General features: G+C 42.4%; 1 protein-coding gene across 3 annotated transcripts in view; it reads left to right on the top strand.

Annotated features, from left to right (window-relative positions):
* The window catches only part of PIP5K1A (phosphatidylinositol-4-phosphate 5-kinase type 1 alpha), a 45,572-nt gene that overhangs the window by 13,657 nt on the left and 19,096 nt on the right, over positions 1–12,819 (top strand). For all 3 annotated transcript variants that reach the window (XM_019919642.3, XM_019919641.3, XM_019919640.3), the window contains exons 2-6: positions 3,002–3,033; positions 4,934–5,014; positions 8,822–8,952; positions 9,388–9,505; positions 9,682–9,834. In XM_019919642.3, the coding sequence (XP_019775201.1) occupies positions 3,002–3,033; positions 4,934–5,014; positions 8,822–8,952; positions 9,388–9,505; positions 9,682–9,834 (515 nt within the window). The remainder of the gene's footprint in view (positions 1–3,001; positions 3,034–4,933; positions 5,015–8,821; positions 8,953–9,387; positions 9,506–9,681; positions 9,835–12,819) is intronic.

The raw sequence follows: 12,819 nt of genomic DNA, 5'->3' as shown, positions 1-12,819 counted from the left end.
CACGGGAAGCCACCGCAAAGAGAAGCATGTACTCCGCGACGAAGAGTAGCCCCTGCTCGCTGCAATGAGAGAAAGCCTGCACGCAGTAACGAAGACCCAACACAGCCTAAATAAATAAAATAGATTTTTAAAAAATTAAAATAAAAAGAAACCGTCTTGCACTGTCTGTGGTCTCTTTAAAAAAAAAAAATTCACATATGACAACATATTTGTATAGCACGTCGCAGTCCATGAAGTACTTTGATTTAGTTTATCCTTTTTTGGGCTGTGTTGGGTGGGTCTTAGTTGCGGCATGCAGGATCTTTCATTGCAGCGCGCGGGCTTCTCTCTAGTTGTGGCACCCTGGCTCCAGAGCGTGCGGGCTCAGTAGTCGCAGCACACGGGCTTAGTTGCCCCACGGCATGTGGGATCTTAGTTCCTTGACCAGGGATTGAACCAGCATCCCTGCATTGCAAGACGGATTCTTTTTTTTTTTTTTTTTTTTAATGCGGTACGCGGGCCTCTCACAGTTATGGCCTCTCCCGTTGCGGAGCACAGGCTCAGCGGCATGGCTCACGGGCCCAGCAGCTCCGCGGCATGTGGGATCTTCCCAGACCAGGGCATGAACCCATGTCCCCTGCATTGGCAGGCGGACTCTCAACCACTGCGCCACCAGGGAAGCCCTGCAAGACGGATTCTTAACCACTGGACCACCAGGGAAGTCCCTGATTTAGTTTGTCTTATCTGATCTTTACATAAACCTTCTAATATGGTTCCTCTTTTTTTAGTTAAATATAGAGAACAGTTTACCTGATGTAACAGGGATTTGAACCCAGGTCTTCTGATTTTTAAATAGCTCAGCATGTTGGCTCTTGTCTAAAAGGTTTTAAGTCAGTAACAGTTTTATCATAAATCTGACTCGTCCTGGCTTATTGTTCCTTGGAAGCTTTAGCTTAGGGTTCCAGTTCTAAAATGGTCTTTCACCTACCTGAACTTGACCTGACTGAAGATGAAGCATCCTGCAAAAAGCATAGATTATTGGGCTCTGCTGTTTTTCTAATTTTCTGGGCCATTTTATGCAGCACATCTTCCTAACAGCTAGATGACATTTCCCTTACCTCCTTTTTTGGGAAGAGGAATGAAAACCATCTGTTCCCCATAGTTTTGCTACTCTGACTCACTATGGGGAAGGAAACTTGCTGCTCTGCTTATTGGTACCAGAAATGCTTAGTCTGTGGCCTTTGTACTACTAAGGTCTACCACAATCTCTTCTCTGAGCCCAGCTATATTCTGAAATTCTTAGGGCCCTTGATCGTTGGTCTTAAACAATGGTAATTAGAGCTTTACCTGATTGCCCTTAAGCCCATCTTGTCTCAAACCTTATATATGGACCAGAACTGGGGTCTTCCTATTCAGGTATTATATTATTGAGGATTCGTCCGAATTGGATTCTTCTTTTTAATTTTCTTAAATATGGCTAATCTTTATTCATTTTGAATTCTTTAGAACTACATCAAAGTAATATATCAGTAGTCTTTGAAGAAAAAAGGCCAACATTCTTCAATATGAAGGGGAGAAAGTTCTGTCTCCCTGTTTCCAATGTGATCATGGATGAAAGTTATAGGGATCGCAGACCCTTAAGAATTGATTTAACCTTTTAGAGTATTTTTCTATAGATAATGGTCTTTTAGTCACTTTCTAAACATATTCTTGAAATCTTTTTCTACATTTAAGTGGATAAAAAGTCATAATATTGATGAGATTTAACTACACACTTATCTTACACATCTCCACTGATTATATATTTACTAAGTACACACCAACAAATTCCTGTTGCTTTTACAGCAGAAATCAAAATGAGGATGGAAGGATGTACAGTCAGGTTCTGCCTGCACTCTGTGCTCTTCCATTTTTTTGACATTGCATTTCCCTATCCTTAGCCTCCTCATCTCCATAGATCAACTCTTTTTTTTAAAATTGAAGAATAGTTGATTTATAATAATATATTAGTTTTAGATGTACAATGTAGTTCAATATTTTTACAGATAATACTCCATTTAAAGTTATTACACAATAATGGCTATATTTCACTGTGCTGTACAATATATCCTTGTTGCTTATTTATTTTATACACAGTAGTTTGTGTCTCTTAATCCCCTACCCCTAGCTTGTCCCTCCCTGCTTTTCCCTCCCCACTGGTAACCACTAGTTTTTTCTCTCTGTGAGTCTGTTTCTGTTTTGTTATATACATTGATCGGTTTTATTTTTTAGATTTCACATATAAGTGATAACATAGAGTATTTGTTTTTCTCTGACTTATTTCACTAAGCATAATAACCTCTAGAGACATCCACGTTGTTGCAAATGGCAGAATTTCATTCTTTTCTATGACTGAGTAATATTCCATTTGCATAAATATGTATATGTATACACACACATACACAGACACACCACAGCTTCTTTATCCATTCATCTGTTGATGGACACTTAGGTTGCTTCCATATCTTGGCTACTGTAAATAAAGCTTCCATAGACCAACTCTTTACCTTTTTTCTGAAATAATTAGTAGAAGTGTAAAGCACCATAGATATGCTCTAAGAGTACCTACCCTTTTAGCTCTACAGGAAAAATTATTAATCAAGCCCAGGTTGTCCAATAAGTCTTGGTATCTCTTATGCCCTTTCTCTTTCAGCCATGGTATCAAATGAGACCCTCTGGCTCTGATGGTTAAATGTATCAAGAACAGATATATTTCCTAGAGAAAATATGAACACTTGCGTAAGAAAAAGGACTAGAATGAGAACAGAATATGCATAAGGGCTCTGTGAGTATGGAGGAGGAAAAAGAAGGGACGTTTAAAATCCCTATCCAAAAGGATCTGTTATCAATGAGCAAGAGGCAGGAGCTCATTGTCAGGTTTAGTGTGACTCAAATCCTGATTGTTTCAGTGGGCTTGATAGAGATCGTTGTGAGTGTGTGTATATACTTATGGTTGTGTTTGTTTATTTTATTTTTTTCACAGCATCTGGAATCAAGAGACCCATGGCATCTGAGGTGAGTTTTATATTGATACAGTGGTTCTAAAACCTTAATTCTGGGATAGAAGGATACCTGTTTATAACATCCTTATTTTCCCCCTACTTGGGTCTTGGAATCTAGATAGGGTTCTCACATCTCTTTGGTAGGCTAGTAATTATACAACTCTACTTTTGTCACAGTTTATTATGAATATTAATAATAGTTCAGATTTATTGAACTTTTTTTTAATGTTTTAAATTTACTTATTTTATTTATTTATTTTTGGATCTGTTGGGTCTTCGTTGCTGTGCGCAGGCTCTCTCTAGTTGCAGCGAGTGGGGGCTACTCCTTGCTGCAGTACGTGGGCTTCTCAATGTGGTGGCCTCTTCCATCACAGAGCACGCGCTCCAGGCGTGGGGGCCTCAGCAGTTGCAGCACGCAGGCTCAGCAGTTGTGGCTCACGGGCTCCAGAGGGCAGGCTCAGCAGTTGTGGCGCACGGGCCCAGTTGTTCCGCGGCTGCAGGATCTTCTGGACCAGGGCTTGAACCCTGCATTGGCAGGCGGACTCCCAACCACTGCACCACCAGGGAAGACCCTGAGCCTTTTTTTAATGTACCAAAGAGTAAATAAGGTACCTAAGTGCTCTTTATAGGTATTCTTATTTAATCCTTCAAAGAGCCTCTATGAGTGTAGGTAGTGTTGTTATCCATGTTTTATAGATGAAAAAGTGAAGATTAGAGGTTCTATAGCTTGCCCAAGGTCCTGTAATTAATAAGGTTAGGATTCAAAGCTAGTCTGACACTAAAGCTCGTTCTCTTGTTTTGCTGTTAATACCTCCTGACTGCGTAGCTTCAGTGAATGTGGAGAACTTCTTTTAACCGTACTGAAGCTGTTGATATTCTAAGTTTTTCTCTTTTGTGCAGAGTATCTTGTATTTGCTTAATTTTCTTCCCACAGAGTATTTCCCATTCCTCTTTTTACTTCTTGCATCTCTCCTGGGTTTTGTGACGGGACCTCAGAGTGCAGACCATTTTGGCATAGGATTTTAGGCTTTTTTCTCAGAACATCTTCCAAGATCTGTCAGGTTATATACTGAGGGTTTTCTGGCACTAAGGGTCTTAGCAAGAAGAGTAGAACTTAAATATCAGGCCCTAAGATGGTAACATGCTATTTTCAGTAGTCTTTTTGCCTTCTGGCTTGTTAACTTGAGTATCGACATCATGAAGAATACCTTCATGTCTGTTGTGCTGGCATCTTGGCTGTGGAGAATAGCCTTCTAGCCTCTGCTCCACTGGTTTTACTTCTTCCTTTTTTCAGAGGCTGTGATGTATGTGAATAGAAAACAAAGCCATACCACGTTCTCAGGAATCTCTTTGAGGCACTGAGGCCCTTTTCTTAGAGGACTCATCTTATTGCCACAGCCTCTTAATACTTGGGCTCGCAGTACTTGCATTTGCCAGTGGCTAGATCATTTCTGCTGGTGAATTCAGTTTGAGCAAATAGTGTTCAGGTTGGGTTGAATATTAGAGGGGTAGTAGTTTCTGAAAGAAAGCTGGGTCTGTGGAGCTCTACTTCTCTCTTGCTTTTGTAAACTGAGGGTCTTTCCTTTTTTCTGGGGCTGCTATTGCTTACTTCCCCTGTTTCTCCTTTTCTTTAATGATAATCATTTTAATTTTCCATGTCATCTTTCTGAGAACCAAAGGTGAAATATATGTCATTTGGAGTTTTCTTTGTGTTCTTTTAGTCAGTTTAGTTCTTTGGGGAGCAACACTATAGCTGTGTGTTTGCATGGGAGGGATCTTCTAAAGATTTTATAAAACGTTCTTAACCTAAAAAGGGTGTGTTGCATGTTTTTTTTTTTTTGATTTACCATCGTGGTAGCTGTTTGGTGTGTTACATGGGAATCATGTACTAATCTTGACTCTTCTTATTCTAGGTGCCTTATGCCTCTAGCATGCCCATGAAGAAAATAGGCCACCGAGGTGTTGATTCCTCAGGAGAGACAACATATAAAAAGGTGTGTCTGGGTGAAACCCATTCATCTTACTCCAGGAAGGGATAGTTCTGTCTCCTTGATATTATTCTCCACATTCCATCCCATTTCTTGATACGCTAAACCTTTGCACAATAGCCATCATACAACTTGAACTTTTTTATTTTTTATAAATTTAATTAATTTATTTTATTTTTATTTATTTTTGGCTGCGTTGGGTCTTCGTTGCTGTGCGCGGGCTTTCCCTAGTTGCGGCGAGCGGGGGCCACTCTTCCGCTGCGGCGCGTGGGCCTCTCACTGCGGTGGCCTCTCCTGCTGTGGAGCATGGGCTCCAGGCGCATGGGCCCCAGCAGTTGTGGTGCGCGGCTCAGTAGCTGTAGCTCGCGGCTCCAGAGCACAGGCTTGGTAGCTGTGGCACATGGGCACAGTTGCTCTGTGGCATGTGGGATCCTTCCGGACCAGGGCTCGAACCCATGTCCCCTGCATTGGCAGGTGGATTCCCAACCACTGTGCCACCAGGGAAGCCCCGCAACTTGAACTTTAGAATTTACTTCACAAAGGGTAAATTATTTCCCGTCTGTATATATGGGTTTTGTTTTGTTTTATAAATTTATTTATTTTATCTTTGACTGCGTTGGCTCTTCGTTGTTGCGCGCGGGCTTTCTCTAGTTGTGGCGAGTGGGAGCTACTCTTCGTTGCGGTGCGCAGGCTTCTTATTGCGGTGGTTTCTCTAGTTGCGGAACACGGGCTTTAGACGCGCGGGCTTCAGTAGTTGTGGCGCACAGGCTCAGTAGTTGTGGCTCATGGGCTCTAGAGCACAGGCTCAGTAGTTGTGGCGCACGGGCTTAGTTGCTCGGCAGCATGTGGGATCTTCCCGGACCAGGGCTCGAACCCGTGTCCCCTGCATTGGCAGGCGGATTCTTAACCACTGTGCCACCAGGGAAGCCCTGTATATGTGTTTTTCGTTTTGTTTGGTTTTGTTTCTGGCTGTGTTGGGTCTTTGTTGCTGCTCGCCAGCTTTCTCTAGTTGCAGCGAGCAGGGGGCTACTCTTCGTTGCGGTGCATGGACTTCTCATTGTGGTGGCTTCTCTTGTTGCGGAGCATGGGCTCTAGGCGCACAGGCTTCAGTAGTTGTGGCACGTGGGCTCAGTAGTTGTGGCACACAGGCTTAGTTGCTCTGTGGCATGTGGGATCTTCCTGGACCAGGGATGGAACCCGTGTACCCTGCATTGGCAGGCGGATTCTTAACCACTGTGCCACCAAGGAAGTCCCCATATATGTGTTTAAATGAGAATGTTCTTAATGAACAAATCTGGTGTTGGATGCTTTTTCACTGAGCTGAAGAAATTGTGTTTCCCTGTTAGATATAAACATGTAATAAGCCCCCAAGGCCATTCTTACCTAGCTTTAGGGAACCATGTCTCTTGTGCTGGATGTACATAAAGTGAAGGCTGGATCCCATTCAGCTTGGTGATACAGAGATAGACAGCAGGTCAAGAATTTTTCTTTGTGTGTGTGTATGTTTTGTTTTATTTTGTTTTTTGTCTGTGCTGGGTCTTAGTTGTGGCACACAGCGTCTTCATTGCGGCATGCGGGATCTTTAGTTGCAGCATGTGGGTTTCTTAGTTGCGGCATACGGACTCTTAGTTGTGGCATGTGGACTCTTAGTTGTGACATGCGGGCTCTTAGTTGTGGCGTGCAGGCTCTTAGTTGCGGCATGTGGACTCTCAGTTGTGGCATGCATGCAGGATCTAGTTCCCCGCCCAGGGATCGAACCTGGGCCCCCTGCATTGGGAGCATGGAATCTTACCCACTGGACCACCAGGGAAGTCCATGGGTTTTGTTTTTTTAAGATTGTAGTTTCATTTGGTGAATAGGGCCTAGAATACCTGATTTTGAGCTAGAGATATCAAATGGATTGGAAAGATAGTAGTAATAACCAAGAAGAGAAAATTGAACTGGTGAAGGGAAAACAGGAGAGAAGCATCCTGGAGTGACCCAATTCCCCAGTTCTGGACTAATTGGAGATGCTTAGGTTTCCTGGGGTACAGTGTTCAACCTCCTATTTGGCATCTATACCTTGTCTGGCCCATGTAAATTTTTCTTGTGTTTGTTCTCTGTCTTTATTGCATTGTCCGAAGTGATAGAGGTGGACTGACTCATTCTCAGTCAGGGACCTGACTCTCCCTGGGAATGGACTCTGAGGCCCATGTCAATTAAACACACTTATTGAGCTCTTTTTATGTGCTGAACACTGAGACAAAAAGATGAGTTTCTAGTCTAATTGGAGAGGCAAGCACTTAAAAAATTTGTTATAATTTTATTTATTTTTTTTAAATATTCTTATTTAAAAATTTTTTTTTAAGTGTTAAATTTTTTTGGCCGCGTTTGGTCTTCGTTGCTGTGCATGGGCTTTCTCTAGCTGTGGCAAGCAGGGGCTACTCTTCGTTGCAGTATGCAGGCTTCTCACTGCGGTGGCTCCTCTTGTTGCAGAGCACAGGCTCAAGGCGTGTGGGCTTCAGTAGTTGTGGTGCGCGGGCTCAGTAGTTGTGGTGCATGGGCTTAGTTGCTTCGTGGCATGTGAGATCTTCTTGGACCAGGGCTCAAACCCGTGTCCCCTGCATTGGCAGGTGGATTCTCAACCAGTGTGCCACCAGGGAAATCCCTATTCTTATTTTTAAAAATATTTATTTATTTGGCTGCATTGGGTGTTAGCTGTGGCACATGGTATCTTTCGTTGTGGTGTGCAGGCGCTTCGTTGTGGCTCACGGGCTTCTCTCTAATTGTGGCACGTGGGCTTCAGAGCGCATGGGCTTAGTTGCCCCATGGCATGTGGGATCTTAGTTCCACAACCAGGGGTCGAACCCGCATCCCCTGCACTGGGAGGCGGATTCTTAACCACTGGACCACCAGGGAAGTCCCTAGTTATAATTTTAATGCCCAATGAGGACTAGGTAGAATATTGATACAAGTAATATTTGGCGAGGGTTGGGGGGATAAGGGAAATCACTTAGAACAAAACTGTCCAATAGAACTTTCTACAGTGATTGAAATGTGCTATATCTGTGTTATCCAGTGTGGTACCCACTAATCATACCTGAATGTGGCTAGTAAGACTGAAGAAATGATTTTTAAATTAAATTAACTTTAACTTAAAATTAAATAGCCGAGTGTAGCTAGTAGCTACTATATTGGACAGCACAGAACTAGATAATACGACATTTTCCCATGACATTGAAATCCTGGATTGTAAGAGTGGGGCTCTTATATTTGTGTTTTGACCACAGTATGATAATTTTAAATCTAAATAGTTCTCTCAGAAATAATTTGAATCTTTCAGGCTTTCTTCTTCAGTCAGGAGCTTTTTTTGCCACTCAGTTGTCCTTGGAACGCCAGTCAGCCCTTGCCTTAGAGAACTGAACTTCAGTAGCTAGGCAGTGAATCAGAGTATCAGTTAATTTTAGTTACATTCTGTATCAGATGAATAAAATGTTTGGAGGACTCCATATACTCTGGGGGCAGGAACCTTTGGAGTGAGACCTAGGATTGTTCTCTCAGTACAACGTGTCTTCCAGATATAGATGTGAATAGGAGGGAACACCTTGTTTAGAGAGTCCCCACTTTGCTATTCTGTATCTTCATGCTCTTCCAATCTTTGCAGGCTTAACTGCCATGTAGAGTGTGGGGATGGGGAAACTGGATTGCCCCAGTTTAGTCTGAACTACTAGATAGGCATTTGCTCTCCCGTGTTCCTTCTGGTTCTTCTGAGTTTTTATTGCTATGATCAGATTTAATACTAGAAACTTTCCTCTTGTTTCTCTTGTTTCTTAGACAACCTCGTCAGCTTTAAAAGGTGCCATCCAGTTAGGCATTACTCACACTGTGGGGAGCCTGAGTACCAAACCAGAGCGGGATGTCCTCATGCAAGACTTCTATGTGGTGGAGAGTATCTTCTTCCCGAGGTACAGAGGTTAATGTGCAGGGGAATGTCCTAGAAAATGTGGCTTTTTTATATCATCATCAGGGCATTTTAGGGTTCATGTCTAATTTAGGCATGCATCCAATCCTTAACCTGATTTTAATCAGGGTGATATGGGGACTGGAGAATTTGAAGAGCACATGCTCTCCTTTGGATGTTTCCATGAGCCTCCGGCCTGTGGACTGAGCCCTAAAAAACAATTTAGTGCATCGGGAGGAGGTAATATGATTCCCTGTGCCCATGTCTTAATCCCCGTGTTGTGCCTTGTCCCATTATGTAACTGACTCATCCAGTCCCTTTGGTTCTCTCAGGAGGGATGTGTTGACCTGGCTCTGGGTGACTGAGTGTCTTTCCAGGGTGTGGACTCCCTAAATTACAGGAACTGGTAAGTTATGGCTTCTTCTGTTCAACCCCACAGTGAAGGGAGCAACCTGACTCCTGCTCATCACTACAATGACTTTCGGTTCAAGACCTATGCACCTGTTGCCTTCCGCTACTTTCGGGAGTTATTTGGTATCCGCCCTGATGATTACTTGGTAAGCTTCCAGATTTCAGGACCCTGGGACTCCAGTATCAGAGGGATACTTCCAAAGGAAGACCCTCTCTCCACACTCTTGCTCTAGTTTTTCTTTAGAATTGCATCTGTAGTTGATTTCTGGTTGGGCATGCCCTTGTATCTCTGAACCTCTTGCTCTCTTTTCTCTGGGCCCAGTACTCCCTCTGCAATGAGCCGCTGATTGAACTCTGCAACTCTGGAGCTAGTGGTTCCCTCTTCTATGTGTCCAGCGATGATGAATTCATCATTAAAACAGTCCAGCACAAAGAGGCGGAGTTTCTGCAGAAGCTGCTTCCAGGATACTACATGGTAAGAGGACCAGGAGCACTGGCTGCCTGAGCTGCCCACTCCACTCCACTGGGGAGGCTGCCATCAGGGGGACAAAACAATGTCAGCCCTTCTGTCGTAGGAATGTAGTTCATCTTTGTGCTTTTCCCATCTCTTTTGTCTCTCTATGGCTAAAGGAGGTTTTGTTTATCTGTCCTATTTTAAGTGTTTTTAGCTTAGACCCTGCTACCCAACGACAAGATTCAATGATGATTAAAAAAAAATTTTTTTTTATTGGAGTATAGTTGATTTACAGTGTTTCGTTTCTGCTGTACAGGAAGCAAAGTGAGTCAGTTATACATGCACATATATCCACTTTTTTTAGATTCTATTCCCATATTACAGAGTATTGAATAGAGTTCCCTGTGCTATTCAGTAGGTTCTTATTAATTATCCGTTCTGTGTATAGTACTGTGTGTATGTCAATCCCAGTCTCCCAGTTTACCCCCTGCCTTTTCCCCCCAGTAACCACAAGTTTGTTTTCTACATCAGTGACTCAACTTCTGTTTTGTAAATAGGTTCATGTGTACCATTTTTAAAATTCCACATATAAGTGATAATATATGATATTTATTTTTCGCTTTCTGACTTACTTTCACTCAGTATGACAATCTTTAGGTCCATCCATGTCGCTGCAAATGGCATTATTTCATTCCTTTTTATGGCTGAGTAATATTCCATTGTATATATGTACCACATCTTTATCCATTCCTCTGTTGATGGACATTTAGGTTGCTTCCATGTCCTGGCTGTTGTGAATAGGGCTGCAAAGAACACTGAACAGGAGTGGAATCGCTGGATCATATGGTAGCTCTAGTTTTAGTTTTTTAAGGCATCTCCATGCTATTCTCCATAGTGGCTGTACATTCCCACCAACAGTGTAGGAGGGTTCCCTTTTCTTCACACCCTCTCCAGCATTTATTGTTTTTAGATTTTTTTTTTTTTTTGCGGTACTTGGGCCTCTCACTGTTGTGGCCTCTCCCGATGCGGAGCACAGGCTCCGGATGTGCAGACTCAGCAGCCATGGCTCATGGGCCCAGCCGCTCCATGGCATGTGGGATCTTCGTGGACCGGGGCACGAACCTGTGTCCCCTGCATCGGCAGGCGGACTCGCAACCACTGCGCCACCAGGGAAGCCTGTTTGTAGATTTTTTGGTGATGGCCATTCTGACCAGTGTGAGGTGATACCTCATTGTAGTTTTGATTTGCATTTCTCTAATAATTAGTGATGTTGAGCATCTTTTCATGTGCTTTTTGGCCATCTGTATATCTTCTTTGGAGAAATGTCTATTTATATCTTCTACCTTTATTTTTTTTTTACATCTTTATTGGAGTATAATTGCTTTACAATGGTGTGCTAGTTTCTGCTTTATAACAAAGTGAATCAGTTATACATATGTTCCCATATCTCTTCCCTCTTGCGTCTCCCTCCCTCCCACCTTCCCTATCCCACCCCTCTAGGTGGTCACAAAGCACTGAGCTGATCTCCCTGTGCTATGCGGCTGCTTCCCACTAGCTATCTACCTTATGTTTGGTAGTGTATATATGTCCATGCCTCTCTCTTGCTTTGTCACAGCTTACCCTTTCCCCTCCCCATATCCTCAAGTCCATTCTCTAGTAGGTCTGTGTCTTTATTCCTGTCTTACCCTTAGGTTCTTCATGACATTTTTTTTTCTTAAATTCCATATATATGTGTTAGCATACGGTATTTGTCTTTCTCTTTCTGACTTACTTCACTCTGTATGACAGACTCTAGGTCCATCCACCTCATTACAAATAGCTCAATTTCGTTTCTTTTTATGGCTGAGTAATATTCCATTGTATATATGTGCCACATCTTCTTTAATATTCATCTGTCGATGGACACTTCGGTAATTTCCATGTCCTGGCTATTGTAAATAGAGCTGCAATGAACATTTTGGTACATGACTATTTTTGAATTATGGTTTTCTCAGGGTATATGCCCAGTAGTGGGATTGCTGGGTCGTATGGTAGTTCTATTTGTAGTTTTTTAAGGAACCTCCATACTGTTCTCCATAGTGGCTGTATCAATTAACATTCCCACCAGCAGTGCAAGAATGTTCCCTTTTCTCCACACCCTCTCCAGCACTTATTGTTTCTAGATTTTTTGATGATGGCCATTCTGACTGGTGTGTGATGATATCTCATTGTAGTTTTGATTTGCATTTCTCTAATGATTAATGCTGTTGAGCATTCTTTCATGTGTTTGTTGGCAGTCTGTATATCTTCTTTGGAGAAATGTCTATTTAGGTCTTCTGCCCATTTTTGGATTGGGTTATTTGTTTTTTTGTTATTGAGCTGCATGAACTGCTTATAAATTTTGGAGATTAATCCTTTGTCAGTTGCTTCATTTGCAAATATTTTCTCCCATTCTGAGGGTTGTCTTTTGGTCTTGTTTATGGTTTCTTTTGCTGTGCAAAAACTTTGAAGTTTCATTAGGTCCCATTTGTTTATTTTTGTTTTTATTTCCATTTCTCTAGGAGGTGGGTCAAAAAGGATCTTGCTGTGATTTATGTCATAGAGTGTTCTGCCTATGTTTTCCTCTAAGAGTTTGATAGTCTGGCCTTACATTTAGGGCTTTAATCCATTTTGAGCTTATTTTTCTGTATGGTGTTAGGGAGTGATCTAATCTCATACTTTTACATGTACCTGTCCAGTTTTCCCAGCACCACTTATTGAAGAGGCTGTCTTTGCTCCACTGTACATTCCTGCCTCTTTTATCAAAGATAAGGTAACCATATGTGCGTGGGTTTATCTCTGGGCTTTCTATCCTGTTCCATTGATCTATCTTTCTGTTTTTGTGCCAGTACCATACTGTCTTGATTACTGTAGCTTTGTAGTATAGTCTGAAGTCAGGGAGCCTGATTCCTCCAGCTCCGTTTTTCTTTCTCAAGATTGCTTTGGCTATTCGGGGTATTTTGTGTTTCCATACAAATTGTGAAATTT

This window comes from Tursiops truncatus, chromosome 1, assembly GCF_011762595.2.
Source record: "Tursiops truncatus isolate mTurTru1 chromosome 1, mTurTru1.mat.Y, whole genome shotgun sequence".
NCBI lineage: Eukaryota > Metazoa > Chordata > Mammalia > Artiodactyla > Delphinidae > Tursiops > Tursiops truncatus.
Note: the sequence above shows the minus strand (reverse complement) of the source record. Positions and strands in the feature narration are given on the sequence as shown.